This window comes from Zootoca vivipara, chromosome 5 (assembly GCF_963506605.1).
Source record: "Zootoca vivipara chromosome 5, rZooViv1.1, whole genome shotgun sequence".
NCBI classification, from domain to species: Eukaryota; Metazoa; Chordata; class Lepidosauria; order Squamata; family Lacertidae; genus Zootoca; species Zootoca vivipara.
The window spans coordinates 62,599,878-62,624,317 of NC_083280.1; the positions used below are offsets into that span (position 1 = coordinate 62,599,878).

At 42.1% G+C, this 24,440-nt stretch overlaps 1 protein-coding gene across 6 annotated transcripts in view; it reads left to right on the top strand.

The window, feature by feature from the left end:
- The window catches only part of KNDC1 (kinase non-catalytic C-lobe domain containing 1), a 75,631-nt gene that overhangs the window by 33,302 nt on the left and 17,889 nt on the right, over positions 1–24,440 (top strand). For 5 of the 6 annotated variants that reach the window (XR_004693922.2, XM_060274842.1, XM_035138280.2 and 2 more), the window contains 14 exons: positions 1,369–1,483; positions 2,327–2,398; positions 2,487–2,548; positions 3,759–3,917; positions 4,286–4,363; positions 6,423–6,504; positions 6,669–6,831; positions 8,645–9,546; positions 10,855–10,999; positions 12,869–12,954; positions 17,842–18,200; positions 23,040–23,133; positions 23,230–23,327; positions 23,795–24,018. Coding sequence is in view for 5 of the 6 variants with exons in the window: in XM_060274842.1 (XP_060130825.1) it covers positions 1,369–1,483; positions 2,327–2,398; positions 2,487–2,548; positions 3,759–3,917; positions 4,286–4,363; positions 6,423–6,504; positions 6,669–6,831; positions 8,645–9,546; positions 10,855–10,999; positions 12,869–12,954; positions 17,842–18,200; positions 23,040–23,133; positions 23,230–23,327; positions 23,795–24,018 (2,639 nt within the window). In the remaining variant the exon portion in view is untranslated. The remainder of the gene's footprint in view (positions 1–1,368; positions 1,484–2,326; positions 2,399–2,486; positions 2,549–3,758; positions 3,918–4,285; positions 4,364–6,422; positions 6,505–6,668; positions 6,832–8,644; positions 9,547–10,854; positions 11,000–12,868; positions 12,955–17,841; positions 18,201–23,039; positions 23,134–23,229; positions 23,328–23,794; positions 24,019–24,440) is intronic. The other variant, XM_035138281.2, reaches the window with a different exon arrangement.

The following is a 24,440-nucleotide window of genomic DNA, read 5'->3' on the forward strand; positions in this document are numbered from 1 at the left end:
GGTTACATCTTACACCATACCATTTGGGCATTTTAGAGCACACATGGCTTCCCCCCCCCCCAAAAAAAATCTTGGCAACTTAAATTTGTTAAGGGTAGTGCTAATTGTAGGTTTGCGATAGTAAAATTGTATTTGATGTTTTTAAACAAAGCAAATGTATTTTAAAGAAAAGCGACAAGAATTGTTTCATTTAAAAAACAAATCCCTGAAATTCAATGCTTGGTTTTGATTTATCCCTTTATAACAATTACATTTTATGCAGCTCACCTATAAAGTGTTTTGACAACTGCTTTAGTATTATAAAGGATGCATAAAAGGTAGATAATTTTAACCTCAGTGGATCAGCAAAGACATATGTTTACCCTGTGCTGCAATATGACTTTGTAGTAACATGTAATTCATGTTCAGTAAACTTCTCAGTAATGTCTTACTGGAGAGTCAAAGAAAAGAAAAGGGAATATTAAAAATTGAGCAGGTCAGGGAAAAGGTAAGGCCTTCTGCTTGGCATGTTGGTTTTATAAATATAGGAAGTTTTTTTTGTCATGTGGCAGCAGTTAAAGCTAGAGGTCTTACAGTCTGACATCTTAAGAATCCGGCAACAGAAAACACCATGCGAGATTGCTGACTTTGTAGTTTGGCTCTCGGTGCTATAAACCTTGTTTCTGTGAAATATATAAGTAATACCAATCTTTTTGTTAGAGCAGTAAGTTAATATCCTGCTAACTTCGCTAGCGATGTTTCTTATATTCTGGGAATGAAAGGCTTGCCACAAAATACTCATCTTTCCATATCATTTTTGCTTGTTTCACAGGAGAGCTCTAAGTAGTGATGAAGCTTTTAAAGTAAGATGTACAAAGCACAGCTGCCAAGGTAGATCAAGTTTTAGAGCAGGCAGGTTAGAGATGACAGATATAGCTGAAGAGGTTCTGACATGTTGCAAAGAATAGACTGGAGTTTTATTAAGGACAAAAATAGCCTAATCTCCGCTTCTGTTGTCTTTCAATTAAATCTTATTTCGAAAGTTGAGGCTCTCTTGAAATGCTGCTAGATTTGGGGAGGTTAAACAGGATACATTAGGTAGCATTTGCGAATCATTAGAGGTCCCAATCATTGTGCAAATGGTCAGACATTTCCCCTACTTTCCCTAAACACTCTGATAGTTGGAGAGCTCTACAGTGGAACCAATTACATTTTAAAGTTTCTCCTAGTTCTTGTATATATCTATTAATTTCATTTTTGTCTGTGGGGAAAACTTCCCTTTGTATGCCAGTGGAAAAGGAATAAAAACTACCGTATGATCTTGAATCAGTGAATTTGGCTTCAGAAATGCTTTTGGTCTCTTAACTGTCCTTAATATTTTGCTTTCAGTCTGTCTTTCTGAAACGTCTCTTAACACAGTATGCCAAACCACTGAAAGACTATGAGCTCTGGGCTTTATGCCATGAATGCTTGCTTACTATGGAAACTTATACAATTTATCCAGGTAGGTCTTCCTTAATCTCTTCTTTTTACACTAATATATTTCATTATCTTAACATCAAGGGCACGGCCCATCTTTCTGCAAACAGGTGTCTGGGCGGATTGGCATTTGGGAGGTACACATTGATCTATGGTTTATAAATTATGGCCAGTGCTATGTGGCATGCCAAGAGGTGGGGGCAGCAGAGGAGAAGGCTATCTTCTGATGGTTGTGATACCACTGGGCAGTCAGACAGGGAGCAATGGCTGTTGGAAAAACCCTGGTGCCTGCTTCCCATCCTTAAGAGTTTATTGAGAAAGCTAGCGTGCTCATCATCTGTTGTAAGGATATGCACTCCAGTATATAGGGTATCCCATCCCACCTGAACTTGAGAAGCAGAGAACTCCCAGTGGACACTTGTTTCTACTCATGGGTTTCTTATGTTAGGGAGGAAGTCAAAATAGGAAGACTTCGTTCTACAAGGGAAGATGGGGCAAGTCTGTGTCTTGGAGAGCATTCGTTCTTTGGGAAAGGAGGAGGGTGGTTTTTTGTTTTTTTGTTTAACAAACTTTCTTCCATTATTAGGTCAGAATATTATGTACTACATTATGATATTACAAAGTCCTTTCCATAAATTAAGACTCTCTATTTCGTCTTTTGTGATACTGCAGGGCCCACGATGCTTACATATGGTACTTAATTGCAGCTTTATTTTCTTTTGCTTTTGTTTCACATTTACAAGTCTGAAGCACAAATCTCTGAATGACTCAAGTATAATTTATTTTACAATATATACAGTCCCACAAATGAAAGCAAGACTTGGTTATTTTCTAAGCAGTTCTAATATTTATAATACCTCTTTTTCAGCATACTTGTGTTTAGACTCTGTCCTGATTAACAGTGATGGAAGTGTTCAGTTTGTTCCACCTGAAAGTGAAGGTAATTTAGCATGCTGCTAATTTTTTGAATTTCTATTTATTTTTGTCACCAAGATTAAAATAGATTATTATTATTTTTAATACTTTAGGCTCATATGATATGTTTTATTTGGCTCCTGAGACAGAGGAAGAGGATTATGTTACTGAAAAGGTACGGTGATATGTTACAAATATGTCTGTTTCCTTTAAAAGTTAATAGGACATCTTTAAATAAAAAAATGGGCACATTTTCTGGTTTACATAGATGCTTGTGGTACCAAGATAGCTCCATCTTATACTATATTTACACAGTAGTTTCCCATGGCATCTTAGAGTACTATCTTATGCTTTAAATTCTTTTAGGCAAACCTTTTTGCTGAGCCAATACTTTAGTCGCTAGAATATTTAATGCAACTAAAAAGGTATTTAAGAGTTTCCCCCCTTCCCCTCCCCTTTTCTTAAGTATCAAAACAAACTTGACATTATTCACACAATTACTAATATTTTTTTAAAGTAATTAGTTGCTGCAAGGGCCTTCCAATCTGGATTAGAATCTCTCTCTCTCTCTCTCTCTCTCTCTCTCTCTCTCTCTCTCTCTCTCTCTCTGTCTCTCTCTCTGTGTGTGTGTGTGTGTGTGTGTGTGTGTGTATGTGTGTGTTTGTGTGTGTAAGGGGCAGTTTAACCTTTTGTTCCATTATGGTCCTAATTTGGATTGGGGATTCTTGCTGCTCCTGTTTTACACTTTCAAAAAAATTAGTTATAATAATGCCACGTCTGCTTTCTAGCTTCTAGTTCAAGAAGTACGGGTTTGGCTGTGACACTAGACTTCATTTATTGTACTGTACTGTAGCTTGAGGCAAACTCAAAACTGAAAGTGAAAGTTGTGGCACGTTTTCCTTTCAATTTAATTTTGTAAGCTTTCATTCTTCTTGGAGGCTTTGTGTCATTTTGCTATGTTATGCCTGTTCTACACAGCCCATCTAGTCGCATTTTAGAGACCTCCAAAGTCTTGAACTGCAACAGTGCTTTCTCCCTCCAGGTTGCTTTTGTGTTACTTTCAGAACTGATGATTCAGTGGTACTAACTCAAGGGTGACTAATGTGTGCTTGTGGCATGCTTTCAGTGACCATGAAGGAAGGTCCATAGTTATGCTATGCTGTGCCCTGACCTCAGGTATGCCTGGGGTTGGCTCAGTTGCCTGTGCTGATGCCGGCAGGAATGTCAGCCCAGCCATTTGTAGATTGTGCTTTTAGTGAATACCCAGCCTTGTGCTGGAGACATGGAATTGGCTGCTTTAAGTATATGTATTTAAGAGCAGGGTTCAGTCTGAGTGGGAGTTGTCCAGTGACTTAGTTGCCTATTCACCGTGCCATTTCCAACAGGTCTGTATTTACTGCATTGCTGCAATTTTGTGGAGAGCTGCAAAACATAATTTCCCACCTGATCACAAAATAGTGTTGCCAAGGAAACTGAAGAATTTTCTTCTGGATATGGCTAGACGAAAGTCAGAAGACAGGCCTTCTCTGGCAGATGCAATTAAGGTGATTTAAATTAAGCAATTTCTTTTTTTTCAAAAATTGTAAAAATGTATTTTATTCCTGCAAATTATTCTGGTACTGAAGATAAATTTCTTTTCTTTTCTTTTCTTTTGGCAACAACTCTAAATTAAGGAGTTGATAACTGTCCTTGGTTTCATTCCTTAGTGGCTCCACCAAGGTGTGGCGTTTTGATGTTATTGTTTATTGTTTAAAAACAAAATTGAAATAAGCAACTTCAGATTAGTTGTGATAAAATAATACTCCTAAAGTTAAAATAATACTCCTCAATTTAAAATAATTTGCAAAATTATTTCTAATTTTTGTACCTGTCCTCTGTCTAATACTAAACACTTCAAAATGTTGTTTTCTAGACATGTGGTAGCTATCTTCTTGAACAAAGAATAAGCAGCAAGGAGGTTCTGGCATGTTTAACCAGATCTGCCTTTCAGGTATGAGTGTTTACCTTCATGCGTTCAGAAATAAATAAATAAACGAGAATTCCCATGAAGCTTCTTAGAACTGGATTTGGCTCCATGGAACTCTTCTGTCACCTCCCATTACTGCACTTTGTAACTAGCTTTAAATATCAATTACTGTATTTTCCTGCGTAGAAGACTACTTTTTAACCCAGGAAAATCTTCTCAAAAGTCGGGGGTCGTCTTATACGCCGGGTCGTCTTATTTATATGGCGAGCATATCCCAAACTCTGTATTTTAACTGGAAAAGTTGTGGGTCGTCTTACACGCCCAATCGTCTTATACGTCGGAAAATACAGGTATCCAATGCCTTGGTTAAATAAAATTAACATAACAGATCAATGTAATGAAGATTTCTTTTTAACTCCATATGTAAATGTGTAAACCTTCTCTCATGTTTATGTAAACTGCTCCTGAATCCTAACAACCATGTCTACAGTAGCAACACTCCATAGAAGCACTAGCGATGTCTGTTCAAAAACCATTTAAGATGTTCCATATCTCAAGTATCTTGGAGCACATCTCCTCCATTGTCCACGGAACTCTTGCTTAATTAAAGCCAAGTTGAGATTTCTGTCAGCATTGTACATTTTGCTGCAATATTTGGGGCTGCTTTACATGTGTTACGGAACCCTGCCTGGTTTATATAATGGGAGTAGCTCTTCTGCAAACAGGCCTGCCTCCCAATTGGAAAAGTATCATCCGCTAGCGATTTTCAAACCAGGGTTTTGGGGGCATGACTTGGTGGCAGGCGTCCAATTAGAAATCTTTATGTTGGCTGTCTCTCCACTATTATTTCCACTGCTCCCACATCAACATGGAATGCTGTCATATTTTAACCTTTTCTCTGTTTTGTGTTGTGTTTCTATACAGAGAATAGAATCTAATCAAAACAAACACAGCTCTGTATATCATGAATGTATAATATGCACTGAATGTCCCAATGCAATTGGTATTGTGACTCAAAATAATATAATATTATAATAATACCAATACAGAGTTGTGTTTGTTTTGATGTGTTTCTAAAACAAGCCTGGATGAGAATAGCTTACGTCCTCTGAGTAGCTCTTGCGCTGCATTCCTTCAAAGTCCTTTCTACTGTCAAGTCTTTCCTGGCCCTTGTATTACGCTGGAATCTATACAGTACTGTACTTTTGGGAAGCTGACAGTTTCAAACTGTATGAGTCAAACTATCTGAGGTCAGCGTTGGCTTCTAGTGTTCAAGCTCCATTAATTAAAAACCCAGGAGCCACATAACGCTATGCTTGGCTCAAAGAAGGGTATTTTTTGGAGCAGAAAGAGAGTTTGGTATACCAGGCTAGTGGCTCTCCTGATTAAATGACTTGTTCTACAAAAATGGCAAGAATGTGTGGGAAAGAGGTGCCTGGAAAGATAGCACCCTCTCTCTTTGCTTTTCTTGCTGTTATTATGGCAGCAGAGTTGGAGGAGCATGCTGGAATATGACCAAGAGATGCTTAGCCTTTTATATGGTAAGTACCCTCAGTGGTTTTTAGGGTAGCCTTGGACTTTGACAATGGTCATTTCTCTGCCAGTTGAATCAATTGACCAAGAAGTGTACTAGTGACCTACAATTGCTTATTCGACTTCTCCTCAACCTCCCAGTGCGTTTGGGAAATTAAATGCCACATTCCACATGTCCTTTTATTTCTGGTGCATTTGTTTTGGGAAGCGGGGGGGGGATTCAAACCTGGTGATGCATTCCTTCTAGGGAATATGTGCAGAATATATAATAATAGCTATTATTAATCCGGGGCAAGTTTCAACAATATTTCACAATAGGAAGGAACAATTATGACTGGTCTAGAAATATAAATGACACTGGGCTCAAGGACTTCATTCTATGCTTTTATTCTTTTGACTCCTTTGAAATTGGAAGTATTAAGTGTGTTGAGCCCTCAGGAAAGAGCAGAAGAAAGCTTGAGCAAATAAATGTTTGTCTTTATCACTGTGTGCTTTAAAAGACAATTTATAATGCATTTGTGTTTTTTGTTTTTTACTCTTTGGCTGTTAGGCTTTCAAAGAAGCGGATTCTTTTAATGATAGCATGCCTTTTGATTTACAAAGTGAGAGAAGTTCAGTGGATGAAAACTTAGGTGAGTACACTTGTAGGCATCCTGCATATTTATTTTGGGAAGACTCCATTAGGTAATGCATCCAGTCATGTTGGGAATATTTTTTCTTATGTAAGCAATTGTACATCCTGCCTTTATGCTAAATGCATACTTTTGTCTTTGTCTTCACCTTGTTACATATTCAGGATTTTTACCTATGAGCAATGAAAGCAAACTGATAGCAGTGAAAGGACCAGTCCCCTGCCAGCCTTCTTTGAACAGAGAAAGTACCATATTGCCAAGTGCTTTCACTTCTACAGCAACCCATTTCAAGCCTATTATTCTACATCAAAACATTGATATTAAAAAGTAAGTGTGTTGGTGTAATGTACAGAAAGTAATATGTTGTATTTGATGCGATGCAAAATGAGATTTTAGTATTGTTTTAATATTCTTCCTTCTTTTTGACTGAGATGAAGCCATTTTGGCTTGGTTTGGTGTTCTGAACATCATTTTTCAGCAAGCCGCCATGTAGATTTCCTGCTTTTTCTAGTATAATAAGAGCATAAGGATTACTAGCAGACCAAGAATCATGCAGATTGCCCACAGAGGCAAGACAGATGCCCATCCTTGGCATTTGCAATAGCTGTGGTACTGTCATATGGAATTTCCATTTTGCTGGTGTGTGTCTGAGCTATACTTAGTCGAAAGAGGAATTTCGTTTCATTTTAATGCCATAAATTGAAACAGTGCCTTATTTAAAAGAAAAAGACACCAGTAGTTTTGACATCAGATGCAAAGTGCAGGAAATTTAGGATGCTAGACCTTTAAATATCCGAGTATTAAACGCTCACAATGTGCTCCCCACGCTTCTATCCCCTCTCAGTGAAAAGACAACAAACTTAAGTACAGTGGTACCTCTACTTACGAATTTAATGCATTCCGAACGCACATTCGTAAGTTGAAAAAATTGTAAGTCGAATCCCATAGGAATGCATTGGGAGAAAAAATTCGTAAGTTGAAGCAACCCTATCTAAAAATTCGTAAGTAGAAAAAATCCTATCTAAACCGCATCCAAGATGGCGGACAGAGCTCCATTCATAAGTAGAAACATTTGTAAGTCGAGTCATTCGTAAGTAGAGGTACCACTATAAGTTTAAATATTTTACTTACAGCAACTATAGGTCACTCATGCATCGTTCAGTGCTGTAGCAGAAACAACACAGGTAAAAACTTATTGAGTACAAAAATACAAAATTGGTGTCTGGAGCTTGGGAATTCCAGCCTCATGCGTCTGGTCAGTTACATGGTTCAAACAGGAGGGGTGTGTAAACAGGAAACAACCCTTATTCCTCCCTCCCTGAAGGTGAGGGAGCATGACCTAGCCGAGCCTTCTCTAGCAATTTACAGTTCTGTGGTCCTTAACCACTTCATTTACTAACTAGCATAGACATGCGTGCTAGGTTTGACTGCAAAATCTCCCACCCTTCCCCCAATAAATAGAATTTATACTCCCACCCTTCCCCCAATACTCTTATAGTGGGCCATTCCTACTACAAAAGAGGGGGGAAAAACCCTTCATTGTTTTGGCTGTTTCTAACTCTTCAGACTCAAACACTGATTTTTATTTTGCTTAATGTATGAGAAGTAATGTACCTTGTTGATATCACCTTGAAACAATTTTCTCTTACATCCGTATTAAAAAGGAAAGCAGCATTTCATCTTAACTGCCATGCCTAATAGCTATTGATGCAACTATTAAGAGTCACTGAGGCTGGTATCCATCATTTCATATTTGGTAATTAATTGTAAGATTATTCATTCTGTGAGGGGGGGGAAAGCTTGTTTATGTTCTAAACCTGCTACCAATAAAATTAATTGAATTTGCTTGATTGTTATATTGGGAGAGAAACATTGTTCTGTCTCTCCGTGCACGTTAAAATTCTACAAACCTCTATTATGTCTTTTCTTAGCCATATATAGAGCAAATAACAACAAAGATTAAACGGGAACCAGGGAGGAGATTCAGAGTACATATGTTCAGAGTTGTCACTGAAACACAGAAACAGCTATTAAAAAGACTTTGGTATGGAAGCTAAGAAGGGAACAGCAGATTGTGGATGGGTCAATGCGATGTGTCAAATTCCTACAACTGTTTTGCATAAAATATCTTGTTTTTCAGAGGTACTGCTGCATCCTCAGTGATACAACGTGGAATGACTATGGAAAGTGGTGTGTCTGTGGATTTTAAAAATTCAGTACGTTTAAATATTGATTCTGAAAGCAAGATGGATGAGGACTCTGATTTGCCAGCAGTCTGTGTTACTACATCTGGTATTCTGGAACAGGATAAACAAGGATTGGAAGCATCACTTCCGACTGGTGCAGAGGAGCCAAAAGCAAGCAGTGCTAGCTCAGGCATGGCAGAATTACCCTTATTCTCTGAAACCTCATGCCCTTCTCAAGGGAAGTGTCCTTCCTCAAGCGACCCTAACTGCACTGTGTCTTCTAGTATGGCTTTTATAAACAATTTCCTTTTGAAACAGGACCCAGTCACGAGGGTGTTAACTCTCGTACCAGTCCAGATTGCTATATCAGAGCAAATACCGAATAAGCCTCTTCATTCAAAAACAGCTTACAGTTGTGGTCCCAGTTTACACGTCCTCCTTTCGGATTCTGTAGCAAACTATGATGTTGACAAAGTGTTTCAAAGCTCTTCACCCACGAACCATCTGAGGAATTGTGAGACTAGTAACGCACGGCATGAATGTCTGGACATGAATCTGAAGATTAATAGTTTACCCCCAACTATGATTAATAAAGAGCCTCAAACCAGGTATCCTGAAAAGAATCTGTCCCAAACATTTTGTGAGGAATGCAATACAGATGTAGGGAATAATGACCCTTTATCAAATCACTCGCCGTATGCCTCTGGGGACCCAAGTCCTTCTTGTTCACTGAACCTGGAAACCTCTCTCCAGAATGGGATAAATGAAAATTTCTTGGAGAAAGTGGTGCATCTTATCCAAGAAGAGTTTGCATCCGGTAGTCATCTGATGAATACAGTCGAAGCTCTGGCCATAGGTAGGCATTTAATACTTGGAATCACATCATAGATGGAAAAAAAATTCTAGACCATGCTCAAATAGAGATTCTAGTGGCTTTGGGTGAGGCATGGTCTTGATGGTTATTTTTAATTAAAGTTGGCATGTGCAGATCCCAAGAGTTCTCCTGTACCATTGAAAGTGGTTTTTGTTTTTAACATGACCTGAAAAGTTCCAGCAGTTCTTATTTCTTCCTTCATCTATTTCATCTGTGTAAAGGGGAAAGCCTACACTAGATAAGGATCTTTGTTTTTGCAGCTCTTGTTTTATTTATTTACATTTGTATCCTGCCCTTCCTTCAAGGAACTTAAGACGATGATGATGATGATAAATAATAACAATAATTTATTATTTATACCCCGCCCATCTGACTGGGTTTCCTCAGCCACTCTGGGTGGCTTCCAACAAAATATTAAAAATACATTAAAACATCAGTCATTAAAAACTTCCCTAAACAGGACTGCCTTCAGATGTCTTCTAAATGGCAGATAGTTGTTTATTTCTTTGACATCTGATGGGAGGGCGTTCCACAGGGCGGGTGCCACTACCGAGAAGGCCCTCTGTCTGGTTCCCTGTAACTTTGCTTCTCACAGTGAGGGAACTGCCAGAAGGCCCTCGGCGCTGGACCTCAGTGTCTGGGTTGAATGATGGGGGTGGAGATGCTCCTTCAGGTATACTGGGCTGAGGCTGTTTAGGGCTTTAAAGATTACCACCAACACTTTGAATTGTGCTCAGAAATGTACTGGGAGCCAATGTAGGTCTTTCAATACCGGTACTGGTGTTATGTGATTTTATCCTCCCAACGACCTTGTAAGGTAGGTTAGCCTGAGACATGGTAAGCGGCCCCAGAGTCACTTACCATGAGATGGGTCTTTGAGCTTGTCCCCTCCTTAAAATATGTTCACAAAATGTTACAGGAATGCGGGAGAGAATACGGTAGGTCACTTTGTAATGTAGTCAGTTGGTTTTTGCGATAATTGGTGCGGCCATACAACCATTCATATGTGATACTTCACACTGCAATGGGCATACTAATTTGGGTGAACTATATTTTCCTAGTGACAGATTGTTTACTTAGCCCTATACCTTAATTATTCAATTTCTTCTCTTCTCTTCACCATGAGGTCTTAGGGTAGGTTGCAACAATTTAAAAATACAATATTAAAATCAGTTAAAACTTGCCCAACAAAGTTTCACAAAACATATTGGATATTGATAACCACAAGTAAGAGATTTGCTGTCTCCCCCTTCCCGATTTAATTCACATTTTTTAAATGTCTTGAACCAGGTAAATATATTTACAGCTTAAAGGAACTCAAATATAAAACTTTCTGTAATGCAATATCTGAAAAATTTTGCGACCTTTTCTGGGAAGAAAAACTACTAGCAAAACTTTATGATGTAGCAAATGGTAAAACTGTTATATTTGCAAGGTAAGTGACTCTTCTGTTATCTGTTAGAATATGTATTGGCTTTTGCTCTCTGGCGTGAGTTCTGAATGAGGCACTGGAACTCTCTAGAACTTCTTCATTGATCTAATGGTTGAAGAAGCTGAGTATGTTTACCCTGGGACAGAGGAAACTGAGAGGAGATGTCATAAGGAAGATGGACCAAGCTTGGTTTCTCCTGCTCTGAAGGGTAGGATTCGAACCAATGGATTCAAGATTCAAGAAAGGAGATTCCGATTAAACATCAGGAAGAACTTTCTGTCTGACAGTGGAACAGACTGCTTCAGGGGGTGGGGGGTGGGCTCTCTTTCCTTGAAGGTTTTTAAGCAGATGTTAGATGGTCATCTGTCATGGATGATCTAGTTCACATTCCTACATTTCAGGGGGTTGGACTAGTTGACTTTCGGAGCGCCTTTCAACTCTACAGTCCTATGATTCTATGAACTTCCTTGCCTTTTGACATTGACTCCTAAACTACCATTCCTGGGTCGGATCATGACGTTTTATCTAATTATTACGCCAGGGAAACTTAACCATGTGGGAACTGCATTTTTTAAAAGGAAAGGATTTTAGCATTTAAGAATTACAGTAATACCTCGGGTTACGAACACGATCCGTTCCGGGTCGCAGTTCGTAACCCGAAAAGTTCGTAACCCAAACGCGACCCGAACCGCCATTTTGCGCATGCGCAAAGCGCTATTTTCACTATTTTCACGCTTTGCGCATGCGCAAACCGCGCTTCTGCGCGGCAAAAATACTTCCGGGTTTGCATAGTTAGTAACCCGAATTTTTCGCAACCCGAGGTGGTCGTAACCCGAGGTACGACTGTATGCAGGAGCTTGAATTGGCTGGTATATCTGTATGGACATAAGCATGACTGTGCTGATGTAAAAATGAATAAACCCATGAGAGGCTATAAACCACTCAGAAGTTGTGACTGCAAACTGCCGTGCAATCAAAATGGAATGTCTCTTGTTCACACTATGCAGTTTGTTCTCTAGAGCCTCATTATAGTGTATCTAACTTTAAAACTTCATTAAGAGTATAATGAAGATATTTGGCTTCTTAATTTCGGTGTTGAGTGCAAAAAGAAAAAGAAGACGACTCAAAACATATGGTTGGCATTTCATAACAGTTTATGTCACGAATGCCTCTAGTTTGGCTTAATGTTTCTCATGATTAATGTGGTACATAGGAGGCTTTAATGAAGACCAATAATTATACTGGTGTCTATTCCCTGTTGGCAAGATGATTCGGAAAATGGCTTTTTGTATAAAAGAGAGTAATGTGTGTGTTGGGGTGGTATTAATACGGTTTCTAAAAGAAGTATTTTCACATTTTTATCAGGTATTACTGTGTTCAGAACACCTATAGACATAACTGAAAATGTGTTGTGGATTGACTATTGAGGAGAAAGCTAGGGATGTCTCCGGAATTTATATTGCATGCTTCTTTGGGCGAAAGAAAGAACAACAGAGGAAATTTCATAACTACCTTGTTCCAGTGTCATTGTATACTAGTGGAGTGGTTTTCAAACCTTCTGTTTTAGGGATACTCTGCACATTGACATGTCTGCCAGACTTTTGTTTAATTTTTGTTTTTATTATTATAGTACATTTCAAAAGACTCTGCGGCCTGGTGCCAAAACAGTTCACATGGAGTGCTAGTTTAGGTCTACTAGGTCTTGTTTCCTTTACTTTTGTTATGTGCTGCATAACAAGAAAACCTGAATGAAATTGTTTCTAAAAGTTTCAGGCACTTTGAACCTCATATTTGAGCTTTTCTCCCTAACAAATCTTTCCTGTATGTCTCTGTGTAATCAGCTATCTCACCACTCCTTCTCTATATTTACAGCATGAATGAAACAAAATACTGTGGCAACACATTTCAGAGCCAAAATCAACCTAAGAATCTTGGGGATGCCAGTGAAGAAGCAAATGGTAAGGAAAGACCACAGCTTGTGATGATGGTCACAGCCTGTGATGATGATAATGAGACCAGAAAGTGTTAGAAGATATTAATTCAATTGCTGAAGATATTAATTCAATTGCCATGTTGGCTCCTTGCAGCAAAAAGCAACGAAACATCTTGTGGCATGTTAAAGACTAACAAATGTATTGTGGCATAAGCTTCTGTGGATTACACTCCATCAGATGCATATATATCCCAAGTTACAAGTACTATGTACATACACATGGATGGCAGCGGGTAGGGAAATTGTAAATAGTGTGGTCAGGTGGAAATGATATACAGAAAAGTGCAGAGCAGTAATTGCCTAATTCACGAAACAGTTGTTGATATCACATATTGTTGAACCAATTAACATATATAATATGCTAAAAAGAGTTTGCCTAGGTTCAGTTCACAAATGATCACATTTGAACCTCTTGATGTAGTCTAATTAAGCAGTTTTATGTTGCACACCTTCTCTGAAGTTGTTTTGTTCCAAGATGCTTACTTTCAGAGTGTCCATGGTGGTTAAAATGCTGCCTGCTCCATCCGGCTTTTTAATGTTGAGGTTTATGATGTCAGATTTATGTGCATTTATTTTCTACATAGAGACTGGCCTGTTTGTCTTATGTAGAAAGGTAATGTTGATGATGGCAAAGATCACATTGGAAGGTGCACAGGAGAATGAACTCTTTCTAATAGCTGTCCCTTCCACTCATAGAGTGTCGGTGTTGGGGACCCTATCTGTAGCAAAGCATTTATGTGTTTTCCATAAGGACAGAGCCATCCCCTCCTTTCCACCCAAAGTTCTGTTAAGATTCCATGTTTAGCAAGAGTTGGTTTCCCCTACGTTTTGTCCCAACCCTGCTCACCCATTGGAAAAGGCCTGGCACTCATTAGATGTGAAGTGTGCACTCAAGGACTAAAGCGTGTAGATTAACTTATTCCTTATTTATTTCCTTTCACCTCACTTCCTTGGGCAAAATGGTTAGCTCCTCCACCTTATCTAGGTGGCTCAAAGCTTGTATTGTGGTGGAATATGGAGCTTTGAAGCTTCTCCAACCATCTTCTATTACAGCTCATCCTACTAGAGTGGCAGCCACTTTGGAAGCTTTCTTTGCTAACGCCCCTTTAATTGATATCTGTTGGGCAGCCAGTTGGATCCCTAGCTACATTCACAAGGTGGAGTCATAAGATGGAGCTTATGCCTCAGCAGAGGCTGCTTTTGGCGGTATGGTCTTGCACCAAGTCCTTCTGCCTTAGTACTCTCCACTGCAGCTGGGATCCGCCCTAATTGGGTTTGCTGTGTGGTACATCCCAACCCAATAATCCAGCAACACCCTCCTGAAATAGTACAGTTGGTACTTACCTGAACAGTAGATTTAGGAGGGTTCACTGGGCTATTAGGACTTTGTTCTAGTGTGGACTGCAATGGTCTACGAGTTTGTGGTGGAGTGTTCACAAGTCTCCCACCCCACCCTTATCGGGAGGTGAGTTTTCTGTTATTTTACTTACCCTTATTGTGTTGACTCCATTGACTGTTGATCTTGGAGCATCTGTAAAACTGATCAGCAGCTAATCACTTCCCGGAAGAGTTTTTTCTTCCAGCCTCATCATCAAGGCATATCCTAAGACTCCCCCTAAATCTACCATTCAGATATGTATCAACTGTACTTTCTTAATGGGAGCTAAAAATAGGGGACTGTAGAAGAATGGTATTGGAAAGTTGTGTCTTGGCTTCTTTTCTAGTCCCAATTTGTTGATAGTGATGACAGCAGCTCTTTTGTCAGCGTCTTTAATTATGATGTCAATATTGTTTCTGAGGCTGTGGATGACACCACACCCTGCGTGGGAGAGGTTGTGTAGTGAATCATCCTCTTAGCTGATAACCTCAACTTGGGCACAGTGACAGAAGTACTCCATATAAAAACCTAACCGTGTGTGAGGTTGTGGGGGTCTATGCAGAATTCTGGTTTCTGTGCTATTTTTGGGTACACTGTCCAGTGGTGTTCAGGGAAGATAGTAGTTGAGTGCTGGTGCACTGGGCTGGTGCACATGGTAGAAATGTTCTTTGAGTCATAGACAGTAGGATTCCTACCCCACACCCCACCTCAGCTTGCATTTTCTAAATGTACATAGTTTCTGCTTTTGGTTCAAAATACAGCTAAAAATAAATAAATCTAATAATGCTTTTTTAAAAAGCAAAATTTGTTTAGAAATGCAGATTTTTGAAAAAATGCATATTTGAAAGATGAATTTTCATGCTGATTTTTTTAAAAAAATTTTAATGTAGAAATAGGGCAGGATACCCTTATGGGTGCACACATGTGAAGATGCAGCAAAGATTCACTCCCTTTTACTCACTGCTATTCCAAAGCAGCTGTGATGCCATGCTAATCCATACTCTCAATCACAAGTGTGCATTGGAAACCTCATTTTGCCTACAAGATTGCATTGGAATGGTTGGACAGTATATCCATCCTGTAATCATTCTGGTTGAGTAGCATCCTTTGTTTACATTTCTTTATTTTAAGCATTTGTGCACTGCCCCTTCATTGCTTAAGCTGACTTTCAACAAAAAATAATTACATAGTTAAAATGAAAATATCATGAATACTCGTTGATTGTAATATTTCTATATAATCTACAGCAGGAGGAACATAAGGCCACACTCTGCTAAATGCCCACAGGCTTACTGGGAGAGGAGTTTTGTCTCTTCCTCAAAAAGCTAAGAAAGTAGGGCAGCTTTAAACCATAATGGGAGAAATCATTTTAGAACCTTTGTACAGTTGCAGCCAAGGCTGTACAGGATGTCCTCTCATGCAGTGTTGGCGTGTGGAATAGAACCCCATCTTGCAGAAAATTTGCAGTGGCTGTGCTTCTGTGTGAAGAGGACATGTGGTTCCTGGCCATGAATAAATTTTAAGGTTGCTGCTGTGGGATGTAATCCATTGAGAGCAGTCAAGTACAACATTCCTTGTTTTGCTAGAGTGGACATGCAAGGGAATGTTTGGTCCAGCCAGTTGAAACTTCCTGTTCCTCCTGGCCTGGAACATCCTCCATTGCATGTGACTAGTGGGTGGGCATGACCTTTCCAGATCTGGTAAAAGGACAAGGCATGCTGCCACTCTCTCTCTTTTCCATCTTCTTTTCACCCTGCGAACTTCTTGGTATGAACTGCTGGCTGCCAGGCAAGCAGTCCCCCAGGTCATCTTCCTTATGGGATAAACTGTTACCGTGTTTCTCATATTATAAGACATGTCTTATATTAATTTTTTCCTCAAAAAAACACAACATGGCTTATTTTCAAGGGATGTCTTATTTTTTAATAAAGTGCACGCGGGCGCTGTTTGCCGGGCTTGTCAAGCCCAGCAAACAGCGCCCGCCGATCTTCGGTGACAGGCACAATCTCCGCTTTCCCCCCCACCCCGCCCGTCACACAGCACAGGTCCGAAGATTGGGGGCGCTGTTTGCCGGGCTTGTCAAGCCCAGCAAGGAGCGCCCGCCGATCTTCGGTGACAGGCGGGGGTGGGGGGAGAGCGGAGAACGATCTCCGCTTCCCCCCCACCCCCGCCTGTCACACAGCACAGGTCCGAAGATCGGCGGGCGCTGTTTCCCGGGCTTGTCAAGCCCAGCAAGGAGCGCCCGCCAATCTTCAGTGACAGGCGGGGGTGGGGGGAGAGCGGAGAACGATCTCCGCTTTCCCCCCCCACCCCGCCCGTCACACAGCACAGGGCCGAAGATCGGCGGGCGCTGTTTGCCGGGCTTGTCAAGCCCAGCAAGGAGCGCCCGCCGATCTTCGGTGACAGGCGGGGGTGGGGGGAGAGCGGAGAACGATCTCCGCTTCCCCCCACCCCCGCCCGTCACACAGCACAGGGCCGAAGATCGGCGGGCGCTGTTTGCCGGGCTTGTCAAGCCCAGCAAACAGCGCCCGCCGATCTTCGGTGACAGGCGGGGGTGGGGGGAGAGCGGAGAACGATCTCCGCTTCCCCCCCACCCCCGCCCGTCACACAGCACAGGTCCGAAGATCGGCGGGCGCTGTTTGCCGGGCTTGTCAAGCCCAGCAAGGAGCGCCTGCCGATCTTCGGTGACAGGCGGGGGTGGGGGGAGAGCGGAGAACGATCTCCGCTTTCCCCCCCACCCCGCCTGTCACACAGCACAGGTCCGAAGATCGGCGGGCGCTGTTTCCCGGGCTTGTCAAGCCCAGCAAGGAGCGCCCGCCGATCTTCGGCTCTGTCCCCCGATGCGCTACGGCTCGGGGAAGCAGGCAGGGAGCTCCTGCTGGGTCCCGCGGCTTCGCCTCTCGCTCGGTCGGTGCTTTGCGATAGTGCTTATTTTCGGGGTATGTCTTATTTTTCACCAACCCTTTGAAATCCTGTTATTGTTTATTTTGGGGGATGCCTTAAAATATGAGAAACACGGTAGCATAATTTTGTAACTTTAAGCCTTAAACCTGCCTTCAGGGATCACACTGTGCTCTGCCCGATTGTGAGTAAACTTTCTTTTTATTGCTTATGAATAAGGCTGTGGTGTCTTTATTCCTTTAGGAGGGATTCAAGGGGTCTTACCAGGAAAACATTAGAGCACCTTTCAATCTGGACAAGCCAGATTGAATTGCGTATTGTCCTCAGAAACTCACATGAGTTTGCAACTACTTTTCTGCTGTATAAAGGGGAATGCACTCTGCTAAGTAAAGAAACTTGCTAACGCAAGTTAGGAAGGATATTAATAAACTATATATCCTCTCCTGCCACCCTGAACATTCCCACAGCTGCTACACATAATGTGTGTGTGCGTGTTTTGTATGCCAATTGGCTTGGTGACAGTTGCCAGTGTGATGAAAGAAATGTGATCAACATGTTTTCACACAACTGCAGTTTCTATCGCCGGCATAATTGCAGATGACCTCCCACAAGGTAATTCTGAAAAGGAAACCGAATCACAGGAAACTGCAGATGGAATACAAAAGAATGGTGGAGAAATATTGCAAGCCAATGACTGTTACCTCCGTGCAGACTTGCCAGCAGAGAACCAAGAACAAGAGCAGGTTCTATTAAAGTTGGAGGAAAACGTTTGCACCAAAGCTCCCTGCTTATCCGAACTGTGTGGATTTTGTCCTGGTTGGAGCACTGCATTCTATGGTTCAGAATGTTTTAGTTTGGAAGTACATCAATACATAAGAAAACTTGGAAAGCGAAAAATTAATGACACACAAGACATAGATGCGAAAAAAGCGGTAGGTATCCTGATTTTCAAGAATGGATGAAAAGGCAGGGACACTTTTTAAGGTGTAATATAGAACATGAAAAGCAGGCTACATTTTAATTCTTGCAGAGCTAAGCTAGTGCATTACATATGCTTTCTACAAGGTCCATTCACATGGGTGATTTAAAAGCACTGGATATGCTTCAAAACCTATTTTCTCCAGTCCTTGCAAGATGGGCTTCTCTAGTTACTGTTGTCCACACTATTCCAATATCCACTTGCAATACATATAAGCACCGGTGTAGGTTTGTGTAACCTGGACAGTATCAAGAGCAATGTTGGGGTAGGGAGCTTCCCTGGGCTTCATGTTTCATGAGCATGAAGGGGAGTCATGGAGAATTGCAAAGCTGTGCCTTAAACAATTCTACCTGATTATGAAAGCTGAGACGTTTGTTCGCAAGAGAAATGGAAACATTTTGGAAATACTTCCAGTTATGTTAGCCCCTTGCAGAGAAAACAACAGAGTATTGCAACACCTTAAAGACTAAGGGTGGAATTTAATGTCACACTGTTAAACCATTCCATCCACACAAGCAGATTAGCTTGCCAGGCAGTACAATCCCCTGTCCCCTCCCCTTACACAACTGCAGTTTCTATTGCCAGCATAGATGTACAGTGTTACCTCAGGTTAAGTACTTAATTGGTTCCGGAAGTCCGTACTTAAACTGAAGCGAACTTTCCCATTGAAAGTAATGGAAAGTGGATGAATCCGTTCCAGACGATGAAAAACACCCCCTAAAACAGCAATTTAACATGAAGTTTACTGTCTAATGAGACCATTGATCCATAAAAGGAAGGCAATAATCAATGTACTGTACTATAAAATAAATAAGACAGTATTGTAGATGGAAAAAATAACATTTACAGTGGTACCCTGGGTTAAGTATTTAATTGGTTCCGGGGTGCCATTCGCACCCCGAAAAGTACTAAATCTGAGCAGCGATAGCATGCGTACGTGAAGCACCAATGGAGCGCTTCTGCACATGCGCAGATTGCTTCTGTGCATGCGCGAAGCATGCAGATTGCTTCTGCGCATGCAAGCGCAGCGGAACCCGGAAGTAAACACTTCCAGGTCTGCGGAGTACTGAAACTGAAACTACTCAAACTGAAGCGTACTTAAACCGAAGTATGACTGTACTGGGGACCAATCTCAGGCCCCAGGGAAGGAGGGGGGGAGCCCTTTTGTGGAGTGCTTCTGCTGATGGGGTTCATTGGTTGAGTTGCCATTTGACTTTACAGTTTGCTCCTTTTTGTATCTGCCAACTAAGATTTCACTTCATACATCTGACAAAGTGGGCTTGAGTTCGCAGCAGCTTATCCTATATAATAAAGTCCAAGTTGTCCCTGCGTCCAAGCTGTCCCGTGTGTCCCTGGGTCACTGCGCATGGGCCCCAGGGACACAGGGATTGGACGGAGAGACAACGGCCAACCGCCGCTCCGCCAAACGCTGCTCCGAAGCCCAGTCTCATGCTGGAGGTGCGCGGTGAGGCGGCGGGGGAAAGAAGCGCTCCCCCCGGCAGCCTTGCTGCACACCGCCGGCATGGGACGGCGCTTCCTCGGCGAACACAAGCAGGCAGGCAGCCCGCCTGCTTGCCTTCCCCGAGGAAGCCGAAGCGGCAGCGGGCGTCAAGGGAAGCCAGCTTTGGCTTGGCGGCGGCGGGAAGAAGGGGAGGAATTCCTCCCCTTTTTCCCGCCGCCGCCAAGCCAGTCCCCGAGCCGAAGTGCGGCGCAGCGGGGGCTTTTCGCCGTTTGCCTTCCCGGAGCGAAGGGGGAGGCAAACGGCGAAAAGCACCCGCCGCGGCGCACTTCGGCTCGGGGACTGGCTTGGCGTGCGCAGCGAGGCGGCGGGGGGGAGGAGAAGCGCTCCTCCCCCCGCCGCCTCACCATGCAGCGCCGACATGGGACGGGGCTTCGGAGACCTTCTCCAAAGCCCCGTCTCATGCGGGAGGTGCGCGACGAGGCGGCGGGGGGGGAAGCGCTCCTCCCCCCCGCCGCCTCACTCACCACGCAGTGCCGACATGGGACGGGGCTTCGGAGACCTTCTCCGAAGCCCCGTCTCATGCGGGAGGTGCGCGGCGAGGCGGCGGGGGGAGCGCTCCTCCCCCCCTGCGCCTCACCACGCAGCGCCGACATGGGACGGGGCTTCGGAGACCTTCTCCGAAGCCCCCTCATGCGGGAGGTGCGCAGCGAGGCGGCGGGGGGGGGGGAGAAGCGCTCCTCCCCCCCGCCGCCTCACCACGCAGCGCCGACATGGGACGGGGCTTCAGAGACCTTCTCCGAAGCCCCGTCTCATGCGGGAGGTGCACAGCGGGGGGGGCGGGAGAAGTGCTTCTCCCCCCCCCGCCGCCTCGCCTCGCACCTCCCACATGAGACGGGGCTTCGGAGACCTCCGAAGCTCCGTCCCATGCCGGCGCTGCACAACAGCAGCGTTCTAGCGCCCGTTTTTAAATGGGCTGAATTCCACTAGTGCTGTAATAAATGTATTCGTCTTTAAGGTGCCATAAAACACTTTGGGGTTGTTTTTTTAGTGCTGTCTCTTCTATACTCCAAATGGTTTACTGGGCTTTCGCTACCAGCTAATATCAAGGGTTTTGTATAGTCTTACAATGAGCATTACAATTTCAGCGATTAAGCTCACAGAAATCTAGCACTCTTGATGTATAATTCTCTGCCTGCATAGTAGGTCAAGTATTTAGCAGAGACATCCTTTTTTTTTTTGAGGACATGTTTTGAATTGAAGAATGTTGACCTTTGATCTTTAATATGTACTTAAATGCAAAGGCTCTTCTCAAGAGCCACTGTATTAGTTCACATATCACCTTGTGTTGTTATCAAAGAAATTTAACAATTTTTGCCTTCAGGCATCTTTAGCTTCAGGGAGAGCAATGGAAGATGGTCCTTACTTTAACAGATCAAAAGCTTGTGTTGACTTAAACCTAATGTTTTTTTTTTCCAAACCAGAAAGAGAACTGGTTTGTCTTTGAGTTTGTTGGCTGTATTCCCATTTCTTTTATTTCACAAAATGCTTTTCAATTTACAAACACCCACATTCACATAGAATGCTATAAGGCAATGCCGCTGCTATTTAAGGTAAACAGCCCTAATCAGACTGCACTTATTTGATTTAAGAAGTCACTCATTCTAGAATTAACTACTGTGCTTTGTTGATAATTGTTTCCAATGGAAATAATTAAAATACCAGGCTTTATTGCATAACTGCAGGCATGTCAGTCACACAGCCTGTTTTCACTTGCATGCTAAGGCCACCTTCCAAGGGAAATGTACCAGGACTTCTGTGTAATTTTTCTTTAATAGGATTTTTGCCTACCACTTGAAAAGCTGTTTTGAAACTCAGGGAAGAATCTGAATTATTGTTGTTTTCACTTAGTCTTTCCACCCTTTAAGAACTGTTTGCTCGGGGGAAACAACAGTCCCTTTTTGCCATCAGTTAGTGTGACCCTGAATAGGAATGTATACCCTGGTCTACATCAGATGCACGAAGAAAGGAGTCTGGATTCTAGATTCACATAATGATATACATCCGGATTCACATAATGATATACATACATTATGTCTCTTGCAGAACTGGGCAAAGCTACTTTTGGTATCTCATGATAGAATTGTGGAAAATAAATCTTTTAATGAAAGCAAACAGAACAAAGTCTTTATTTCCTATATGACGGGTGGCCAACTTCCAAGAGACTGTGATCTACTCACAGAGTTAAAAACTGGCAGTGATCTAACCCCTTTTGGGAGGTTCAGATCAAAGTTGATGAGCTTTTTTTTAAGGAAGGAAAGCCTCATTTTTAGGGGTGCAGAGCAAAGTTGTTGAGCCTTTTTAGGGGAGCCAAAGTTGTTGAGCATTGTTGGGGGGGGGACCCAGTGATCTACCACAGCCGTCCAGTGATCTACCAGTCGATCACGATCTACCTGTTGGACATGCCTGCATGACATTGACTTGTTTGGGGACACATGACTAGTCTTGATTGCCCCTAGTATTTTTATAAATACTTTGTTTCATTCATCCTGATTTTTTACACCTTTCATTGAAGTCTACTTTAGCTGGCATTGAACATTCATTTCAAAACAGACTATAGACTTGTCAGTATTCCTGGGCGGGGGAGAGAAAGAAAGAAAATGGTTATGTGATGTGCATATAATATTAATGAAAATAATTATGTTCATCAGTAATTTTAAAGGCATTTAAGTACAATTTATGTTGCTTAAATGAGTTTAAGTACCTATTCTTCTGATACTATGACCCCGTTCATTTCCAATTTCATTTCCAATTAACCACCGATTAGCAGATTGGGAGCAAACCATGTTTCTGTATGCTTTCTCCTTTTCCCTCCTTCCTTTGTATGCCTGTCCTTGTTGAGGATATCCTGCTCTGTTTAAACTACAGTTTCATGTGATAGCCAAGCATGTAAAATGTTTAAGGGCTCATTCCATATCAAAACGGCCCTCCATATCCTGGTTTGGAGTGAGCCCTTAAACCACAGTTATAATCGGATGTTGCAGAGAAGAGATGGCATATAGGAACACAACGCAGTTCCGGGTCTGATAAACCGTTGTTTAATCGGAACAAAATTTATAGACTTCTGAACCAGACCCATATGGCTAGTTGTTAGAATTGTTAACAGACAGTTAAAACATGATAATGTTTAGCTTTAACTTTTATGCATATTAACTGTTCGGGGCAATACTAGGTGTTATTGTTGATTGATTCTTATTTGCAACCAGCTTCTGCCTATCAGAAGTAAAACCACAACATCATTATACTTTCATTTCCCTCCATCCTTCACACCAGGAACTTGAACAGCTGATAACGATGGAGACAAAGAATTATAGGAAGAGTATAAAATTCTACCAGAGGTTGTTGCATAAGGAGAAAAGAAGCAAAGGTATATCTGTAGTTTGTAATTTTAAGAGCGTTGTTACAGTAATTGTGCATCTGTGCTGACACAAAGTGGCCCTTACTGCACTTTTTAAATCTTGAGGTGGCGAAGTGAAAACAGTGTTGCCCAAACTGAAGGGACAGCTAGAAGAAATGAAATCAAAGGTGCAGTTTCTTGACCTAGTGAAGAAGTATCTGCAGGTAATTCTTTGGTTTTATTTTTGAATTAGAAATTGGTATCTACTGTTTCCATATCAATGCAGCAGGAAGTACTGTAGATCCCCCCCCCTACATGCCACACTTCAATGCTGGAGGAATGAAGTATGAGAATCCAAAGTAACATTGCTATTTTAATGTGCAGAAGTGGATCCCTTTGATCAACACCACTTCCATAGTTCCCCACCAGTTCTCAGACCTGTTTATTGGTCACACAAGAATGAGCAGCTTCCTGGAGGCATCTGATTGGCCACTGTCAGAATTAGGGTGGTGGATTTTATGCTGGAGAAGGAACTGCCCTAGCTCAGAGTTGAAAAAACCTCCTGGGAGGGCAGTGAGGATTTGCATGCCCAGAGATGTGCAAATTAGTAGTGCTTTTGTGTCCCTTCCCTTCTCCACCGCATCATTGGAATAACACTGTACCATTTTCTCTGCCTTGTCTCCTGCTGCAGATTATGTCTATAGAGAAATGGGGAGTTGAGGCATGCAACCTTCTTACAGTTGTTAACATGGCAAGCAGTGAAGCTCTGGGCATCATTAGCTCCTTGGACTGCATGCTCCTCTTCTATAATATAAATAAAACCCAATATAGAGCCCCGTGTAATGACAATCAAAGTCAGCCAAGAAATCTACAAGCTGGAATGCCACATGGGCTGATGGCATATCTCTATTCCAGGTACAGCCTGTTCTGCAGTCTCACAAAAGGTGATGTCAGTTCTCACCCCCCCTCCCTTTTGAAATGAAGGTGAATTCTAATCTCAGTCTCCATGCACTTTATGCTGTGAGATGGAAAGGGAAGTGTCTCTCTCACTACTTTGCAAAAGTAAGGTGAGAAAGAAGTTAAGGAATCAGTCCCAGGTTAACACAACTCCTTTGGACAATTCTTTTCCAAGTTTAGGCAATGGAGAGTGGGATCATCTTTCTCATTTTAAGTACTGGACCTAGGGGGGGGGTTCCTATAGTTTAGAGTTAAATTTATTTTATCATGTCATGGTTGAGGAAGGCAAAGGGAGCTCTTATTTTTTCTGAAATTCCCAAATTCTGGTTTATATTGAGCATTCCAGATCAACATTTAGAAATGAACACATTGGGATAAAA